This window comes from Cynoglossus semilaevis, chromosome 6 (assembly GCF_000523025.1).
Source record: "Cynoglossus semilaevis isolate Cse_v1.0 chromosome 6, Cse_v1.0, whole genome shotgun sequence".
Lineage (NCBI taxonomy): Eukaryota > Metazoa > Chordata > Actinopteri > Pleuronectiformes > Cynoglossidae > Cynoglossus > Cynoglossus semilaevis.
In genome coordinates this window covers 13,029,821-13,047,805 of record NC_024312.1, presented here as the reverse complement: position 1 = coordinate 13,047,805, position 17,985 = coordinate 13,029,821, and the positions used below count along the sequence as shown (strand labels likewise).

Genomic DNA, 17,985 nt, shown 5'->3' with positions numbered 1-17,985 from the left:
TATATATATATGTATATATATATATACATAGTAATATACAGCAGTAGAGCCTGTATTCCGTGTGCCTATTACTGAACTCAGTAGTACAGACAGGTAGTACATTCACGGCTGAAGTCCGCTTTAACAGTTAAAACCAGAACAACAACAAGTTTTTCTTGACATTTCCTGATACGTGTGTAGTGCAGGCGATGTATCAGCTTTGGTCGTACAACCAGGATGTTTGTCTCCTCTGGTGTTTCTGCAGGATTGCCTGTCTCCAAATGACCACTGATGTTTGAGCTCATTAAGGTCGCTGTCCGTGGTGCTAGTTTCCTCTGCTCTCTTTCTTGCCTTCTTCCAAGTGCGTGGCCCCCAGTGACACAAAGACATAAAATTAGAATTCAGTGCTAATTCTGCTCCTATTTCCCTTATGGAAACACACACGTCTCTGCTGCCATTTTTCTTTCATTTGATGTTTTCACTTCTGGGGAAACAAATCAGGTGAGAGGAAATCTGTGTCAATGTCAATACGGCGATGATAGGTTAAGATTTGACGTCACTTTCTTTACACTTGTATGGTGACGCCAGACCTTGAATATCTTTCAAATTTAGTCGTTCACATTTTTTTGTGAAGTTCAGCACGTAGCTGTGAGCCACAATTACCCCTAGTGGCAAAGGCCATAATGGGTTGTTATTCTTACTGAAGTTAAAATTTTAAATTTAAAAAAAATCTATAAATCTGCACATTGACAAACACGTGCGACCTTTGCCTTACTGCTCTGCCTCTCTTTTATTTTGTTAATGTCTTTCTGTCAGATGGTTTTTTTTTCCTAAATGGCCAGTCATTAAGGAACTCATCAAGGTCGCTGTCCGTGGTGCTAGTTATGCTTTACGCTCTTGTTTCCTTCTGTCTCTCTGTATGAGTACGGCCTGAAAAAGATCTTGTCCTGCGTGAAATCCCGTGAGTTCCTGCATCACTGCTCTCCACTTCTCACTACTCTCTCAAGTGAAACACACCCAGCCACGTGGAGGGGAGGTAACGTCCGCCGCTGCTATGATAACCGACTTGTAAATACACACAGGCACACAGGTGCTTCTCTCCCCCTCCCTCTCTCTCTAACTCCCTCTGTCGCTCGCTCCATGCCCCTCCTCCCCCCGAGACGCGCAGAGGCACACGGAGAGACACATACTAGCATCAATAGATGATGTTTTTTTATGACTCTCTTCCAGAGCCGCCTCTCACACCGGGCATCTACTGATACCCATTAATCATGAGCTCACTTGTACTGTCAGCCCAGCCTCTCCTCTCCTCTCCACCCCCCCTCCCCCCTCCTTCCTCCTCCCCTGCCTTCACTTTCAGCCTGTCACTTAACAAGCTGTGACACCGTGACAGTGATGAGTGTGCTACTGAGTGAAGCCCCGCTGCAGCATTTATTGGAAAGGTATTGAAATGGTCCAGGATGAAGGGGGTAGTGATGAGATTGTATTTCTCAGTACGTCATGACGTGGAAGTCATGAGTGAAACCCGGTCAGTGTAGGAACAACACCTGGTGTTTTGTATTTTACTTCAGCGTACGATGAATATATTCGTCATAACACGTCATTCATTTTTCTTTTCCTTCTCTCTTTCTCTCCTTTCCTGTTGGCGCCGGTTCTGTTTACGCAGGCTCGGTGTCCCTCAGTGTGTTCCTGCTCTCCCTCGCAGTGACAGTGTGTGCTGTCTGGCTGGTGGCTCTTTGTGGCGTCTGTGGATGGTGTCAACGCAAGCTGGTGAGTTTACACAGATACACAAAGGAACACCTGTACTTCTGAGCATCATGGTCAAAATATATAAATATATATATGCAGGTTAATTATTAATAAAAAATCAAGTATAGTACTGCGGAATACCAAAGTACAAAATATTACATCATGGTTAAATCCTGACCTGCTGATCAAGTATAGTACTGCGGAATACCAAAATACAAAATATTACATCATGGTTAAACCCTAAACTCCTTCAAAACTCCACTTGAGTGAATCCAAGTGTTCGCTGACCATCACTGTGTAGGAGGAGGTCTACAGGTACAGTGGGACATGTGACGGCAGCTACGACTGATCAGTCGGACCGAGGAGAAGTCAAATTCAGATGACCTCCTCTGGAGGGCACATCATTGTGATTATGGACTGTGAAATTTGATTGATTAACGGGAGGCAACGACTGATTAGGAAGACAGAGTCGTGTGGCCGAGCGCCACTTCTCGTGACAGCTTTGTTTTTAAAAAAAAAATTTCTCTTCGTCTGCCACGTTAATTGATTTGTGAATAAACGTCAAAACCCAGACAGTTAATTCACGCAGTCTTATATTTTTACCGCGGAGTCTTAAGGCCCGTAAACATTACAACAACGTCAGTCGTATTATGACGGCCTCGGCAGTGAGGTGGCTGTACCGGGGATTACTGACTGATGCTGTTATGTCCGTCATAACAGCATCAGCGTAAAAAAACCAAAAGGAAATGGCTGGTGCCGAAATGAAAGTGCTACAGCACAGCCGTCTATCGTTTACCTCAACGGAACATTGTGTTACATTCGATATTCCACTTTGGAGTAAATGGAGCAGTGAATGAATCTTGGTTTCCTGCTGTGGACGGAGGTAGTTCCACTAGCAGCACCTTGGAAAGTCCCTAAGGTTTTCTTAGCAGTGCTGCTGTAAATGGATCTTATTTCCATCCTGTGACAGCGCCTGGCAGCAGACACCGAACTGCAGTGGGGGGAGGGTGGATGGGGGGGGCTGGATGAGATGACTATTGGCCCCCGTGACCTTGTGAAAACCACTCAAATTCCATATCTTAATACGCCAGATGCAGCCTCGCTGGCAGCCGCACATTTGTCTGTTGTGTTTTGCTGAGGTGAAATCTCCTACACCTGTTTGTGTCGACACGAGGGCTGTCGCGTTCGTCAGGTGACTCGCTTCGGAATCGTCTCGGAGTTAAAATAAGTCTCTCTCATGTTATAGACTAGTCAAATATTGTGTTTATTTATGTATTGGTTTTTTTTTTTTGGAAACGAATGGCAAGACACTGGCAGCTGACCTCAACAGTCAAGCTTGATTATCTCGACATTTTCTTACCTCGACTCTACAATAAATTTGATAAAATATATAAAAAATAAAATATACATTTTAAACTATCTGAGTCGAGTCGAACAATTAACAAAAAAAAGTCCACAAATGACCACAGCAGGAAGTTGTTTCAACACATTCTCGAGCACATTCTACATACTACAAGTAAAAACAAAGTTGTTTCAACACATTCTCGAGCACATACTACATACTACTACAAGTAAAAACAGCTTAGTGCGTATCCTACTAAGTATTTTACTACCGAGTACTTGGTGGAATCTGACTGGAAAATGCACTGCGTATCTTTGTGTAAAGTAGTAGGAAATCCCAACGCAGTACAATATACGAGTGGGCCTATGATGCTAATCAAATTCTTTGTCATCACGTTTATAAAAACTGCAGACACCCACCAGAGTGGAACCACATTAAACACAGCTGCCTGATGTACAAAATGATGAAGTGAGTCTGAGATAAATGGCAGTGGTTAATGATGATGGATGTACTTTTGATGATGATACACAAATACTACTAATCCTGCTAAAACACATTTTCCCTCTCATTAATACATGATCCCACAGGTTTTTTATTTAATTTATTTATTTTTTTTTCTATTCGAGTCTGTGTTCGTGCAGTCGACAGCCGTACGATCCGATCTCCGTGTGGGAGATTCTCCTTCACTTCCCTTGATCTCTCCGTCGCCCGCAGTTCCATGAAACTTCCACATTCCCCCAGGACATCATTTGAATGCATATACATCCCAATCTGCATAAACACGCTGTGTTCTTTCAGCAGGCACGTAAATTCACGTGGCTTCATTATCCGTGCGCACAAAAAAAAAACAACACGTCATCCCCACGATGATGAAATGGAACCGCAGCTTGTTAGCCGTCACCAGCTAGTCCAAGTATAAAACTGTCCGACCACTACTTTTCCTTGACGGTGTCAGCTTTTATAACGGGAGATGTTTGCCTCCAGCTTTGTGTGGAGCCATGCCAGATTTTGTTATGATTCATAGGTGAGTAGGCAAGATATTTTGGGTGAGTGTCGCCTTCGGTGCTGTAGCTTGTCAGCCGGTTGGATTGGTTTTATTTTAGAAAAAGTCCTGGTGTGTGGTCATCTCAGAGCCTTGCTGTTCCGACTGTCCTGTAGCAGCGATGCTAACCGAACACTTTTGGTCGACCCTATGTGCCATGTTTTTTTTTTGGTTTTTTTCATCATGTCAATAATGCCCAATAATAAAAATCACTGTTTTCCTTAGGTTTCCCACAAAAATGAAAACAAACTATACCCCTGTTTTATGGTCAGGTTTATTTTGTTTTTAATTAAATGTAACAGTGGCAAAGACAAAACAACAAAAACGCAGTCAGTTGCACAACGAGTCACATGGTTATTAGGCTCCTGTGTCGTGGAGCTGATGATTCCCAGCAGGGGATTGGAATTAAGGTGGATCTTTTTTTTTTTTTTTTTTTTGCATATCAGAGGAAGTGCAGCTCACATCTGCCTGAGCAGCAGTGACTGTGTGTCATTTCAGAAACCCCCCTCAGCTGCTCCCAGGTCTCTGTGTCATTTGATCCATGACACGCAGCGGTTGCTGCTGGAGTTGAGATTGGAGCTGACGAGATGTTCAGCTGGATTACACTGCTTGCAGTCGCATATGTAAATGTTTTAGTTGTGTTTACTGGAGAAATGAGTAGAAGTACTCAGTCAGACGGCGTGGTGCGTTTTCTTACTGCAGTTCAGTGTCTCTTTGCCCTCGTGTGTAGTTCATTTAAGCAGGTCAACAATGTCAGCCCTTTGGAGGTGTTTTAACATCAGGCCGGAGGACAGGAGCAAGGCTTACCGTAACATGTGACACCTTACTGTACAGTGGATGGAGGAGGCGTTCGCACCTCACCGAACGCAGTTTTTGTTGAGATGAATTTATCCAACACTGCGTTTGAATTCAGTCGCGTAGTTTAGGTGACACTTTGTCAACTAGAATTTTTGTTTTAAATGAACTGTCAGAGTAAAAGCTTTGAGTAATATTTTGAAAACTATTTTGTTTCTGGTGGCGCTTTGGCCCAGAGGCAATATCTCTGTCATTGGTGTCATCACCTCCTGGGAAAGTTCGAATCCCAGTTAGGGCGGTTGGTACCTACAGTGGACTCACCACCTGCAGGAAGTAACGGATAAGCAGATAAGAATGGACGGATGGATGAACTGTCAGAGTAAAAGCTTTGATCACTTTCTGGACAGTTGGTTTTTAACGTTCATTCAGTATTATTTTGAAAAATATTTTTTAATATTTGTGGTCATTGTTTTAATGTGGCGACAGCGTTAGTTTGAATTATTTGATTTGATTAGTACAAAAAGATTTGTTTCGTTTTGGTCTGAAATATCCTTCTGTTCATGAATCTAACCCTCGATCTTGTGTTTGTCAGATGATCTGCAGAACACACTCAAATACCGTCACGCCGCGTCATTACACATTAGACCGTCCGAGAGCAGAGAGTTGTAAATGTTGTTATTATTCTAAAATAAGCCGTAGTCCCGGTGAGGTGACACCTCCTGGACGGAATCGTTCTCTGTGCAATTCAACCTCCGGCTGCCACAGGTAGAAAAATACATATTTTGACGTCTGCCGAAAACTCACCGATCGTTGGACGATGTCGCAGTGGACAGCGATGTTAATGGCTCACTCCTCTGTAATTACGGTGTGGTGTGAGTAATACTGAGCGAGCATGTAGACTCTCGCTGCCTGCTAATTCACAGCAAACAAACACAGCTGGGTGTTGGAAGGCAGTTCACTGCCAGCTGAGACGGAGAGCGCTGGTTTCACTCTGTCTACTCCTTTATCTACATTCTTAAGGAAAACCCTTGGTGTCACCCCGGGCGGCCTGACATGGACACTCATAGAGAATAAAACCTGAAGAACATGAAAGAAAACACTCGCACGTTGGATGATCCCACCGGCTCCCGAGTAGTAGATCACAAAAAAAAATTGAAAACTATTCTCACCATATATACTGTATATATATATAGCATATATATATGTGGTATATATATATATGTATATATATGGTATATATATATGTCTATATATATATATCATATATATATATATACACATATATATTTATATATGTGTCTGTGTATATACATATATACCATATATGGTATATATGTATATATATACTGTATATGCTATATATATACCATATATATACATATATACATATACCACATATATATATGCTATATATATATACAGTATATATATGTATATATATATATACATATATACTGTCTATCTCTGGTCACATGTAATAAACGTAAATATATGATGGTGTGTGCAGCAGTTCCCTCTGAGTGGAGTTCACTTGTCGAGCTCGTGCTGCTCCTTCCTGTCCGGGCCATTTCGTCTGTGTGTCTGACTTTTTGACTGTTGTTGCTGTCTGCAGTTTGGCCCTAACTGCCTGGTTGACAGCAGACTGTAAACCTGTAAACCTTCAGTGAATCTTTTTTTCCTGCACCAGCCTTGTCGGATCAGTCCTTCATTTGTTGACATCATAACAGCTTTCTTCTCTCTGCGGTGAGAGAAATATAAAAAAAAAAGTGAAAGGAAGTGGTGATTGCTACAGTTTGAGAAAAAAAACAAAAACAAATCCGTGCGTCACAGTTTGTAAGGTTGGTTTCTGACTGTTTTTCTTCATCACAGTTTCACGGCCACTGAATGTGGACAGACTCTTTGTCTTCAGTGAACCAACTTTACACTTGAGTGCCACGGTCTTGGACATCTGCCAATTTACTATACAATACAATATTGTGTTTGTAAAATACTACGTAGTATTGTGTTGGATATATAGAGCATTTAACTTTACATATCATTAAGCACATTTTTAAATCATATCAATTGCAGAGTTAGAAATAAAGCATATTTATTATGCAGTACTGTGTATTACCTTACACGTATTAATATTTAATATGCAGTACTGACATTATTACTTATTATTATTATTATTTATAATTACTCGACTTATTATTATATCTGTAAGACCAGCGAATGAGATAGAAACAGTTGCCCAGGAGTCAAATATCAATGTTAATGTAATTTAACAGTCAGTGTTAAAAATCAAATTAAAATCAAATTATATATATATATATATAAATGTTAAACAAAAATTAATAATAAAGAAATATCACATTTGAGGGAAAATGCAGGGAAAGTATCCAAAATTATTTTTCACTGGATATTTTCAACACAGGTGTTAAGTTATTCAGATGTTTGCACTAAATGACCTGCAGTGGTGAGTGGATATTTTCAACACAGGTGTTAAGTTGTTCAGATGTTTGCACTAAATGTCCTTAAATGTTGAGTCAGTTAGCAGTTAGCAGTTAGCAGTTAGCCGTTAGCGGTTAGCAGTGTTCATCACAGTCGTTGTTTTGCTGCTCTCTTGAAAAACAGAACCAAAGTGTTTGTGAATGGAAATGAGCTGCAGGAGGAAATGGAAGAAGGTGGTTTGTGGTTTTGAACTGTCTACATCTGTGTGTGTGTGTGTGTGTGTGTGTGTCCACATGTGGAGGCTTGATGTCTGTTACACATCACATTAGTCCCTTCTCATTTCCACCTGGATGCCTCCTGGGACTTCCTGTCATCCAGTGTTTGTCCCAGTTCACACCTGTCCCTCCTTCTCATCTCTTTTATCTCACATCTCTCTGATTTCTCTCCTGCCCGTTTTTTTTTTTTTTCTTCCTTCACAGATATGGTTTATTTTCCAGCTCTCACTTCTTCTTCTTCTTTCTTCTTCTCCCTCTCACACTCTGTCTTGCCACATTCTTCAAATTTTTACGATAGCCTTGAATGATACATGAGTTTCCTTTGATGGTGTTTCCTCGGCTGGCAGAGCGAGTGGCGCCCTCTCAGAAATTGTCTCGCAAGAAGGGAGACATCGATGCACGTCCAACCGTCCCTTGTATTTAAGTTCACCTCCGGGGCGTGCACATGTTGTACGGGTTTTAATGGGATGTGCGTGCTATTGTATTTTCCAAAACACGGAATTAAATGATGTAACGTGTATTAGCCAATGTCAAACCAGGGATAAGGGCAATCATTCGCCTCCAGGGAGCTGCAAAAAAAAAAGTGTGAACAGCCGCTAGAGTGTGTCAGCTGGAAAGGCTCTGTGATGACTTTAATCTATACTGTAAGTACTTCCATGTCTACGGGGCTTGTTTTCTAGAGGCCATTATGTAAATTAAAAACATTTCAGTGTGCAGCTGTTCAAGGAGTTGATGGTGATTCGATAGATATTTTACACGGCGTGCCCTTTATCTTTTTTTTTTTTTTTTTTCGCCCAGCAGGGTTATTGTCAGCTCAGGCTGGTCCTGATCCACAGCCACACTACGCAAACACTTTCAAATTCCACTCATTTTGCTGTTTTATTTACACCTTAGTCAAAATCAATCTTTTTTTTTTTTTTTCTTTTTTTTCCTGCCGAAGCCTGAAAGTTCAACGCTGTGACACTGGTTTGCCTTTTCATACCCTGTGTTATTTATAAGCATTTCATGCATCACAGATGAAGTTGAGTCAGTCAGAATGTCATACACGGCCGATCTGCACATCCTTGAGGAGAGGGTACGTAACATCTGGGAATGTGAAGATAAATCAAATCAAATACTATCCATGCAAAATGCAAAAAGTAAAAAAAAAAAAAAAAAAAGAAATACAAGCATCAAGGAAATCTGATTGAGTTAATTGCAAGAATTATTAGAAAATCATATTTTCAATAAAATAAAAACAAACAACTTGTTAAGGCGGTGATCATCAAGACCTAGAGAGGAAAAATACAAACAAACCCCGGGGCGGAGGAAATTGCTAATCAAGATTCAAATCATAATGTAAATAAGTAAAGCTGTAATGTTTTTTGTATTTGTTTTGTTCAAAACATTTGCCCTCCGACAACAGACAACAGACAGTGCTTTTCACTTAATGTTTAAAGAATAATTTACATGATATTATTAAACGCACCAATAACGAAATACATCCAACACCAAACATGGTACAGCTTGGACTCGCCCGATTTTTGGGTGGCAGCTTGAAAGGCTTGATTGAAGCTAAAAAGAGTAAGAAACTCCAGCGAACGTCTGGACGTGTGTGTGTGTGTGCGCGGGAGGGGGGGAGGAGATGCAGGGGGAGGGGCTGAGTTTGGGGGAGAGCATTTTCACCACAGGTGTTTGGTCCTAAACTCTGTGGAGGATCAGGTGAACAGTGATTATGTGAAGGAGCACTGTGGTGAGCAGGTCAGTGAGTCATGTCAGAGCGCTGTAACTGTGGACGTTGGGGTGGTGGTGGTGGTGTTAGTGGGGCTTTAGTACTGTTGGAGTGATGTGTTGATGGTAGCCTTTCACTGACAAGTACGTGAGCAGCAGAGTTCTGGTTTTATGTAGGACTCTGTTGGACGTGCCATTCGTAATACAGCCGTCGGTTCTGGACGTGACCATCCACCATTATCAAACTGATAATGGTGGATGGTTAGATGGAAAGTAAGAAAAATTCCAATAGCAGTAAATGGGTTGTATTAAGTCATATTTACATAAACAAAAGGGTAAACAAGAAAAAAAAAACAAGCAGTTTAAGTAATGAATAAAAACAAGGGGGCCGAGTACTATTCCCTGGGGGACACCCTGTGAGGGAGAGAAAAGGCTTGAAACGGTTGATGAACAATTTATAATTATAATTTAAAAAATTAAAACCCATATTTTAAAAATGTGTCAAGACGGTAATAGATCGATACAAGTTACTGACGCCATTCTAGCCACTGTCTAAACACAGGAAACTCTGCTCTTACAAAGGCGTAGAATTTAGGACATTTCTCCTCAACCACTCAACCCGTCTGGAGGTATTGTACTGCAGTACAAGTATAATTCACTCTTATTTCACGTACCTCTGAATTTGACTTTTAAAAGCGTGTCGGCGTCGAACGAGGGGCTCGTTTTGCTGAGGAATATATTGACCGAGCAAAACAGAAATCTTTCAGATTTCTGGGAGTCGTACGCACGCACATGTGTGTGACACCTGTAGACGTGATCCCAAGTGTCAACAGAGATTCCCTGCAGTGTAACACACGTGCTACACCTTCAACCCTAATGAATGCTCCTGGCAGAACTCACACACCGGCACCTTTAAATTGCCATTATTTCCATGGTGACAGCAGGTCACGCTCTGCCTCTTTGAAATCAGGACCTTCTAGAGGCTCCTCTCCACCAGATTACCTCAAAGAGGCAATTGCCATGTAAATTTCGGGGTGGCTCCAATGATAATCACAGGCAGAAAAGGCTCTCCACCGCAGATTTGATTTGACTTTGATGAGAGTAATCAGATAAAGGACTGATGGCACCGTGTTCCTGAGATAATGGAGGGCGGGGGGAGTGGGGGGGGGTATGTAGCTGAAACACATCTTTAAAGGACACGTCTCAACTAACCTCTTTCTGTTTGTTTTCTTCGTCATCCCCTCCAACCACTCGCCTAAAGGGGAAGAGGAACAAGCCAGGAATGGAAACGGCAGACACTCCAGACTCGGCACGTGGGCGAGGGGAGAAGAAAGCCATCAAGTAAGTGCCTGCTAACTGGTGGGGGGGGGTAGGTTAATCTGGTGATAATGAACTTTCAGTTGGATCAGCTCCAGCCCTAAAGACCTTTTTTTTTCTAGATGGTTGTGTAGATTAAAGCTGCATCGTTTTACCTTTGAAACCTCGGGCTGAGCAGTTCAGCTCCTGAGTACAAACCTTTTTTTTTTTTTAATGCTGCAGGTTTTACTAAAAGGGAATCAGCCAGTTTCTGTGGGATTGTTGGAGTGTATTGTTCACCTTCACATTTCTTACAGGGCTCAGACTCACAGTAAGGTCTCTCCTGTTCATATTGAAATAAGACCACGGGTCAGCACACGGAAATGTCAGCTGTGTAATGCTAAGTGCAAGACGTTATTTTTGCAATTGCCTCCATTAACTTGTTCCTCACCGTTTCTTCTCTTCTCCACAACCTGCTGTTGTTTCAGCTTTTTTTTTTTTGTGACCTGTGTATGAAAAGTTTTGAGCACTGACGTTGATTTCTCTGTGATGTGTTCGGAGTAGATGTTGATTTTTTTTTGCTTCTCCTTCTCACTGGCTCCGGCAGCATCGGTGTGCTCTGTCGGCCATTCCACCTCCGAGCTCTTCTTTGCGCCTTGTCGTTCTCTCCCGCTCTCTTCCTTTGGCCACTGCTGCGTGACTTGTATGACATCAGTGTTTTCTGCTTACCTCTCCACTCTGACTGGCTGTGATTTATCTCTGTCGTGTGCACCGTGCTTTCATGCGTTCTCTCCCGGCTCGCACTGAGGACGGAGACCCGAGTGCTGTGCTAGATAAACAGAATGTTTGTATGTATTCAATGGATTGTGATGATCCCTCTTTTCTTGTTGCCTGTATTTTCCATTGCTCTATGAAAAGCTTTCTGTGAACACCTTTTCCCTCCAGGCTGCCCCTTTGTTATTTTACCAAAACCCGCAACCACGGCTCCTCTCTGACATCATCTGGTAAAAAAGAAAAAAAAAAAAGAACATGTTACAGGGATTGTTTTGTTTTCTAACCGTGATTGTTTCGACACCAACTCTCTCCCTCGTATCAGGCTCTCCTATGGTCCTTGAACGCAGCAGCGTCTGTTTGGTGCCAAGGCTTTCCGTGGCTGTGTTGCTCTGACCTGTCTCTCTCTTTGGCCACAGTGATCTAGACAGAGACTTTTGGAATAACAATGACAGCAGCACAGTGCAGCAGAGGTGGAGCTCTTATCCTCCCAAGGAGTTCGTACTTAACATTTCTCCATATGCTCCATATGGAGACCCACGCCTCACACTCAAGTGAGTCTTGGTCCAAGGCTGGTAAGAGTTCTTCTCCACAGCAGGGCTGTAACGAGGCAGGGGCAGAGTCATCTCCCTTCTCTCTCCCGTCTTCCCTGCGTTTCCTGCCACACTATCCACTTGAGTTATTTAGTTTGTCTGAAACAAATATCTCAACAGACTCTTTATGTGTATGATGTCATCAGGAATGGCAGAAAAGTATGTGAGGTTGGTGTAAGGCAAGGGTGCCCAATAAGAACGGGATCTACCAGTAGAAAGTGCTGGTTTGATCAAAGTTCTACCAGTAGATCTCAAAGAAAGTGCTGGTTTGATCAAAGCAGTAAATATATATTTAGAGTTTTCAATGTAGTTTCCGGTCACTTGAAAAGTAGCTCCCAAGCCGAAAAAGTGTGGACACCCCTGCTGTAAGGTGTTCCATTGAGTGACAGATGAGTTAAGGGTTAGGGTGAGGTTACAGCGGGCTTCCAAACTTCCTGTTATTTTTAACGTTAAGACAAGGTTGACGAACAATTAGTCGTGCAGGATTCTCTGTGTCTCTCTGAGTTTTTTTCAATGTGCGGTAAGAGTAGAGTGGCTACTGAAGTTCTGCAGAAGAGGGATGAGAATTGTAAGTGAAGTTTAAATGTGTAAGAGAGGGGAGTACCTGGGTCGACCCTTTTACTACTACTCCAAACTCTACTAGGACTTGATTAAAAGGCTTGTACGATTTGGAGATGAGTTGAAGACTAAGATTTCCATTTCGAATTCACCAAGATGAACGGGATTAGGAAGAAGGTAACTCCGAGGGACAGCAGAGGGTTGACCACTTTGGAGATTAAGATAGACAGAAAGAAAGAGAGAGAGAGAGAAAAAGGGGAAATAATTGTCAAAGGATGCTGGAAATGGAGCTGTCAGGCAGGGGTTGGAAGAGGAAGACCAGAGAGAAGATGGCTGGTAGAGAAGATAGTCTGAGGAACTGCAGAGGAGGCAGGAGAGCAGCCTAAAGTACACACAGAGAGCGTCCTGTCCGCTCACACTATTTCTATTAAAAGCAGCAATAATGGCAACAATATCAGCCCGCCCATGTTTGCGCACCGGAGGGCACAAGTGGTTGCTAATGATTACTCATAATTGGCGTGGGGGAATGTGCGAGTAGTAAATGTCAGAGATGCACGTTCCCGTGTCCCCCGTCGCAGCCGTTTGACTGTTAGTGAAGCAGCGGAGCAGCACATCTCCGTAGCTCCAGGCTAATTTCCACTGCTGCTCCTCACGTCCTGTCACCTTTTAATGAACACACGGGCGTATGTTCACGTGCCCCCCTACTCCCTACAGCCCTGCTAGTTCCACTAGCTCCTGACCTCTAACCTCTCCCCTTTCTCCCATGGGGTGAAACCATGGAGACGGGCAACCCTCACGTAACCTTCCTTTTCCGAAAAATGACGTGTGTATACCTTGTTGTTTTTCCTGTGCATCCTCCTCTCCTCTGCTCGTTTGAACGGACACTTGCCTTCCGTAGTAGTTGTCGCTGTGGTTATTGTGCTGGAGGGTTGACCGTTAACACCAGGTTTGCAGTGTTTGCTGCCAGTGTTTACCTGTGGTTTATCTCCATCTGTGGCTTCTCTGATCCTCATCTACCTGACGTGTTCTAGTTCACTGCACTAACACTTTCAACTTCATCCACCCGCCTGTCAGCTTGAGAGATGAGGCAACAGTGTTTGTACTTGATGCATTCAAAGTCGTTTTTTTTTTTTTTTTTTTTTTGGACTCACTTGACGCTTGAATCCAATAAAGCTCCAGCAAGGTCACACCTGTCTCCCTCCAGGCAGGGGGGGACGGGGGGAGCCGAGCTTAGACATCCTGCTACCAGGCTCCAGTCTGATGAAACGTCTAATAACTGGTCATCTTCAATAGAGCCAGCAGTTGTGGACTGTGTGCTAAATTGCCTGAAGAAAAGAGCCAGCGATGCCCTTATGAGCACAGTGAATATATGGATTTCAGTCTGAAAAACTCTGCCTGAAGATAGCGCTTACTCATCTCGACCCTGACACTGGTGTCTTAAGGAGTTGGTTTAAAAAAAAAAAAAAACAAACCCTAAGGTTTTAAATTATTGGTCATAGTTTTTCTTAGAGACAGTAGCAGTAAAAAAAAAAAAGTTCATAAAGTTTTTATGGCAGTACGGGTGAATGAGTTGATTTACGGAAGGAAGTCCAACAAGTGAAATTGGACAGTCCATTAATTAAATACATAACATTAAAATAGATATTTTACCCAGTGGTGACAGGGCTTAACCTTCTGACTTGAATCAAACATATTCTTGATGAGTCACCACGCAGTCGGGGAATCAGTTCTGCTCAAAACTCTCTGGAGATGAGAAGCTCTCGCTCACAGCGGGTCTCATTATTTAAAAACTTCATTTTCCTGCTTGATCAATCTCCAATTTAGGAGATTTATTGGAGTCACTGGATTGGAATTACATTAGGAGATTACTCATTTCATTTATTTAATATCAGAGCAAACCCGAGTGTCGGTGTGTATGCTCTGTGCTTTACGTTTTAATTGTACCTTGCTTCCTCCCGACGCAGAGGACGTCCAGTCATAACCGGAGTGATAAACGTATATCTTTTAATGAAGACTAAAGATTTTTCACCTTGTGCTCGGCTCCCGTGTTTACCAGCGCTCCGACGGGTGTCACCCGTGCCGTTGTTAAGATTAATGACGTGTCCGCGTGCACTGTCAGGTCATCTGGTCAGGATTCATCGTAATGGAAGGTGACCTTCAAAGGGATATGATTTAAGTGCGTCCCCCGTCCCGCCTCATCCTTCTGATCCCAGCCTACTCACCAGACGTCAATGTCTCTTCTCTGACTCCTAATTCTGTGTCTGTCTGTCGGAGCAGAGGCTTTCTTGCATATTAATGAAATGGAGTCATGTCACCAGAGGGCACCACTGTGCTTTATTTTTGATCGTCACTTCTTTCAGGCCAGACATGACATTTTAAACCCCAAATCGGTTTAAACTGACATTTTAAAATGTAGGCATTAAATACTTCCTCTTTTTTTCACTGTGTTTTTAAGGGTTTTCAACTCTCTCCCTTTTTTGAATGATAATGCTAAATGTTGGTCGACCTTTTCAAACGAGGGCAAAAATTGCTCTTAGAGCTCTTCATAGCCACAACTGAACTACATTGGTGAACAATTGGTAAACAAACAAATGCTGTACACACACTGTTGCCACTAGTGAACGCTGGCAGCCGTAGTTGGAGTCCACCGGCCTCCAGGAGTGACTCCTCACTGCTCTCAGGCTCTTTTTGTGTTTTCTTCTTTTCCTCCTTCCTGGTTCCTCTCATTCCTCCCCCTCCTACCCTCACTAGAGTTCAGACTTCTTCACCCACTTGCCTCTCACTTGGCCTGGAAAACTAGACCTGCCCCCTCACACCCTCTGCTGATCTGTCTCACCTCCTTCGCCATGATGTTGCTCAATCGGTTTTCCTGTGTGTGTGTGTGTGTTTGTGTCCGTCTTTCTCACACTCTGCTGCGTGTCTCCTTCTCTGCCTTTTATTACTCCTCCTCTCCTCCACCCTGTCTGCCGTGGGACCTGTTTCTCTGTTGCTCAGTGGGGCAGTATCAGGGGGCCAGAAGGGGGCAGCAACTGGGCATGGGGATGATGTGGGGGGTTCTTATGGCAGCGACAGCGTGAAGAGCGTGGTGAGCGATGGAGTGAAGGCCGGGAGGTGGCAGACGGTCCAGGGCCACATCCAGGCTGGAGGGCTGAGACCCAACAAGTAAGTTTGACCTCAGATATTGGTTTGATTGTCCATTTGTATTGGCTTTTTTGTTGGTTTTCATTAAGAACCCCCTCAGTTGGTTGACCGTCAGATCACGACACAGAGAGAGGGACAGGGACAAAAGTGCTTCTGTGAAGGACGTACAATCACAATCACAAGTTTCACAGAAAACACGGAAAATTAAAAATGCATATTTATTATTTTTAGCGTCACACAAAAAAGTTATTCCAGTTCAAATTTGGACCTTCTATTCTTAGACCAAATTATCATATCTGTGTTGGGCCAACTTCGGGGGAGGGGAAGGTGATATTGAGATGTCAAGGTGAGCAGATGGACGAAAATAAAGGTGAGAGGACCGGGGGAAAAGTGGATTTACGTCATCGACAGCGATACAACACTCACTGTAGTAATATAATATAATATAGTATTATATAAAAATAAACCTTAAGCCACAAAGTATATGTTTGGATGATATCAATGATTCATGCCTGAGGACTTTGACTGTGCCACACAGAAACAGTGGAGTTAAACACAACAACACGGCCTGTCAGCCTGTCATCTCGACAGGGTTTCAACCGAGAAGTGAAACGAACGTTTGTCTCTATCTATTCACCAATCATCTGACGTGATGAGAAAAAAAAAAAAAAATCAGGAGTTGAATTTTTAGTCTGAATTTTTACACCTTCCTGTGGCGCCGCGTGCCTGTGAATTCATCCCCCACAACACATTTACACTCATCGCTACCTCACGCTTCATTCCTGCCTTCTTCTCCTCTCCTTCTCCTCTTTTTCATCTTTCTTTTTGCCCCCTGTCTGTAATTGGATTCTATTTTCAGGCTGCTATAAGTGTCTGTGTCTCCTGTGTTTTTGTCTCGCACCCCATTTTCTGTCTCTCCTCCTCCATCGTCGCTCCCTGGTCTTATCGTTCCCATCACTCTCTCCATCTGTGTGTGGCTCTGCCACTCCTTTTTGCTTTCCCCTCTTTCGGACACTTTTTAAAGCGAATATTTAAAGATAAAGAGCGCACTGAAAGCTTTAGTGTAAAACTGTATTAGGTAAAGAAATGCAAAGCAGAAAAAAAACTGTGCATAACTGATGTGAAACGCTCTCATGACCTAATTCCGGTAGTCTAGGTTACACTGTGATATGAGAGAGAATATGATATTTTCAGCCAGTTATCAAAGACTGTCAAAGACCGGGACTCTTAAATAATAAAAGATGGCAATTCACGACGACAGGAAATATCTATTGTTGACTTCCATTTAGAAGAAATTAAAAATCACAATTAAACTGCATTTGTGAAAGGAGGAGCTGATAATGAGAGGGAGGGCGTCACGTTGAAGGACTTGGTTGGCTGTGGGAAAGTCTCCGGGGAGACGCTGGGCATTTAAAGGACGAAAAAAAGACGGAGAGAGAAGGAGACGCTGCGTGAGATGCAAAAAAAGTTGACGGATGGGTAAAAGAAATGGGGATCTCCCGTAAGAACAGGAAACCCTCGTCAGGAAGAGCAGGAAGCGGCAGAGGCTCGACCCTCGACCTCAGACACGCTCAGTTAGGACAGAGCCTCTCTCGGCAGACGTCCACGCGCAAACAGCCTGCACAGACACGCAAGGCAAACGCACAGGTGTCCCACTCACGCAGGTCGAGCTTTCAGTCCGCGCGACGCTGCTCCGCGCACAACCACGAGCCGTACGCGGCCCACGCGGAGCACGCGGGCTGCACCGTCTACTGCTACTTCTGCTACTGCTGCTACTGTTGCTGCCTCGCGCTCCTCTCCTTCTCTCTCTTCCTCCTCCTGTCTCCGCTTCATAACACCGTGTCCTTCCCCACACTTTCCTCAAATACGGCTTCACCTCCTTCCTCCCCCTCCCTCTCCCTTCCACGATCATCCTCTCCCCGTTTGGATGACCTTTCCTGTGCCTCTCCTGGCATCAACCTGACGTCTCCACTGAAGTGTCCACCGCCACCTTGCGTTGGTTCCGCCCAGGTCTTCTCATCTCGGGTGCTCACCAAATCTGATCCTCTCACCTCCTCCTTTCATTGCTCTTCCACCTCCTCCCCGCCTCCCCCTCGTCCCATCCTGTGCCGCCCATGGCCTTCGTCACAATCTCTTATCTCCCTGCTCCTCTGCCCTCCCAGCTTCGGGGATCAGGTCTTGTCCTACGCCTCCACCTTGGATCACATTCCCTCTGGTCCGGCTCGACCCAGGACTCTGTTACGACAGCAGAGTCTCCAGCAGCCTCTCATCCACCCGCCTGGCCCCGGCCTTGGTCAGGCG

General features: G+C 43.7%; 1 protein-coding gene across 1 annotated transcript in view; it reads left to right on the top strand.

The window, feature by feature from the left end:
- The window catches only part of LOC112487117 (uncharacterized), a 54,714-nt gene that overhangs the window by 34,278 nt on the left and 2,451 nt on the right, over positions 1 to 17,985 (top strand). Inside the window, exons 2-6 of the mRNA XM_025056350.1 lie at positions 1,646 to 1,749; positions 10,587 to 10,666; positions 11,812 to 11,946; positions 15,538 to 15,705; positions 17,847 to 17,982. Of these exons, the coding sequence (XP_024912118.1) occupies positions 1,646 to 1,749; positions 10,587 to 10,666; positions 11,812 to 11,946; positions 15,538 to 15,705; positions 17,847 to 17,982 (623 nt within the window). The remainder of the gene's footprint in view (positions 1 to 1,645; positions 1,750 to 10,586; positions 10,667 to 11,811; positions 11,947 to 15,537; positions 15,706 to 17,846; positions 17,983 to 17,985) is intronic.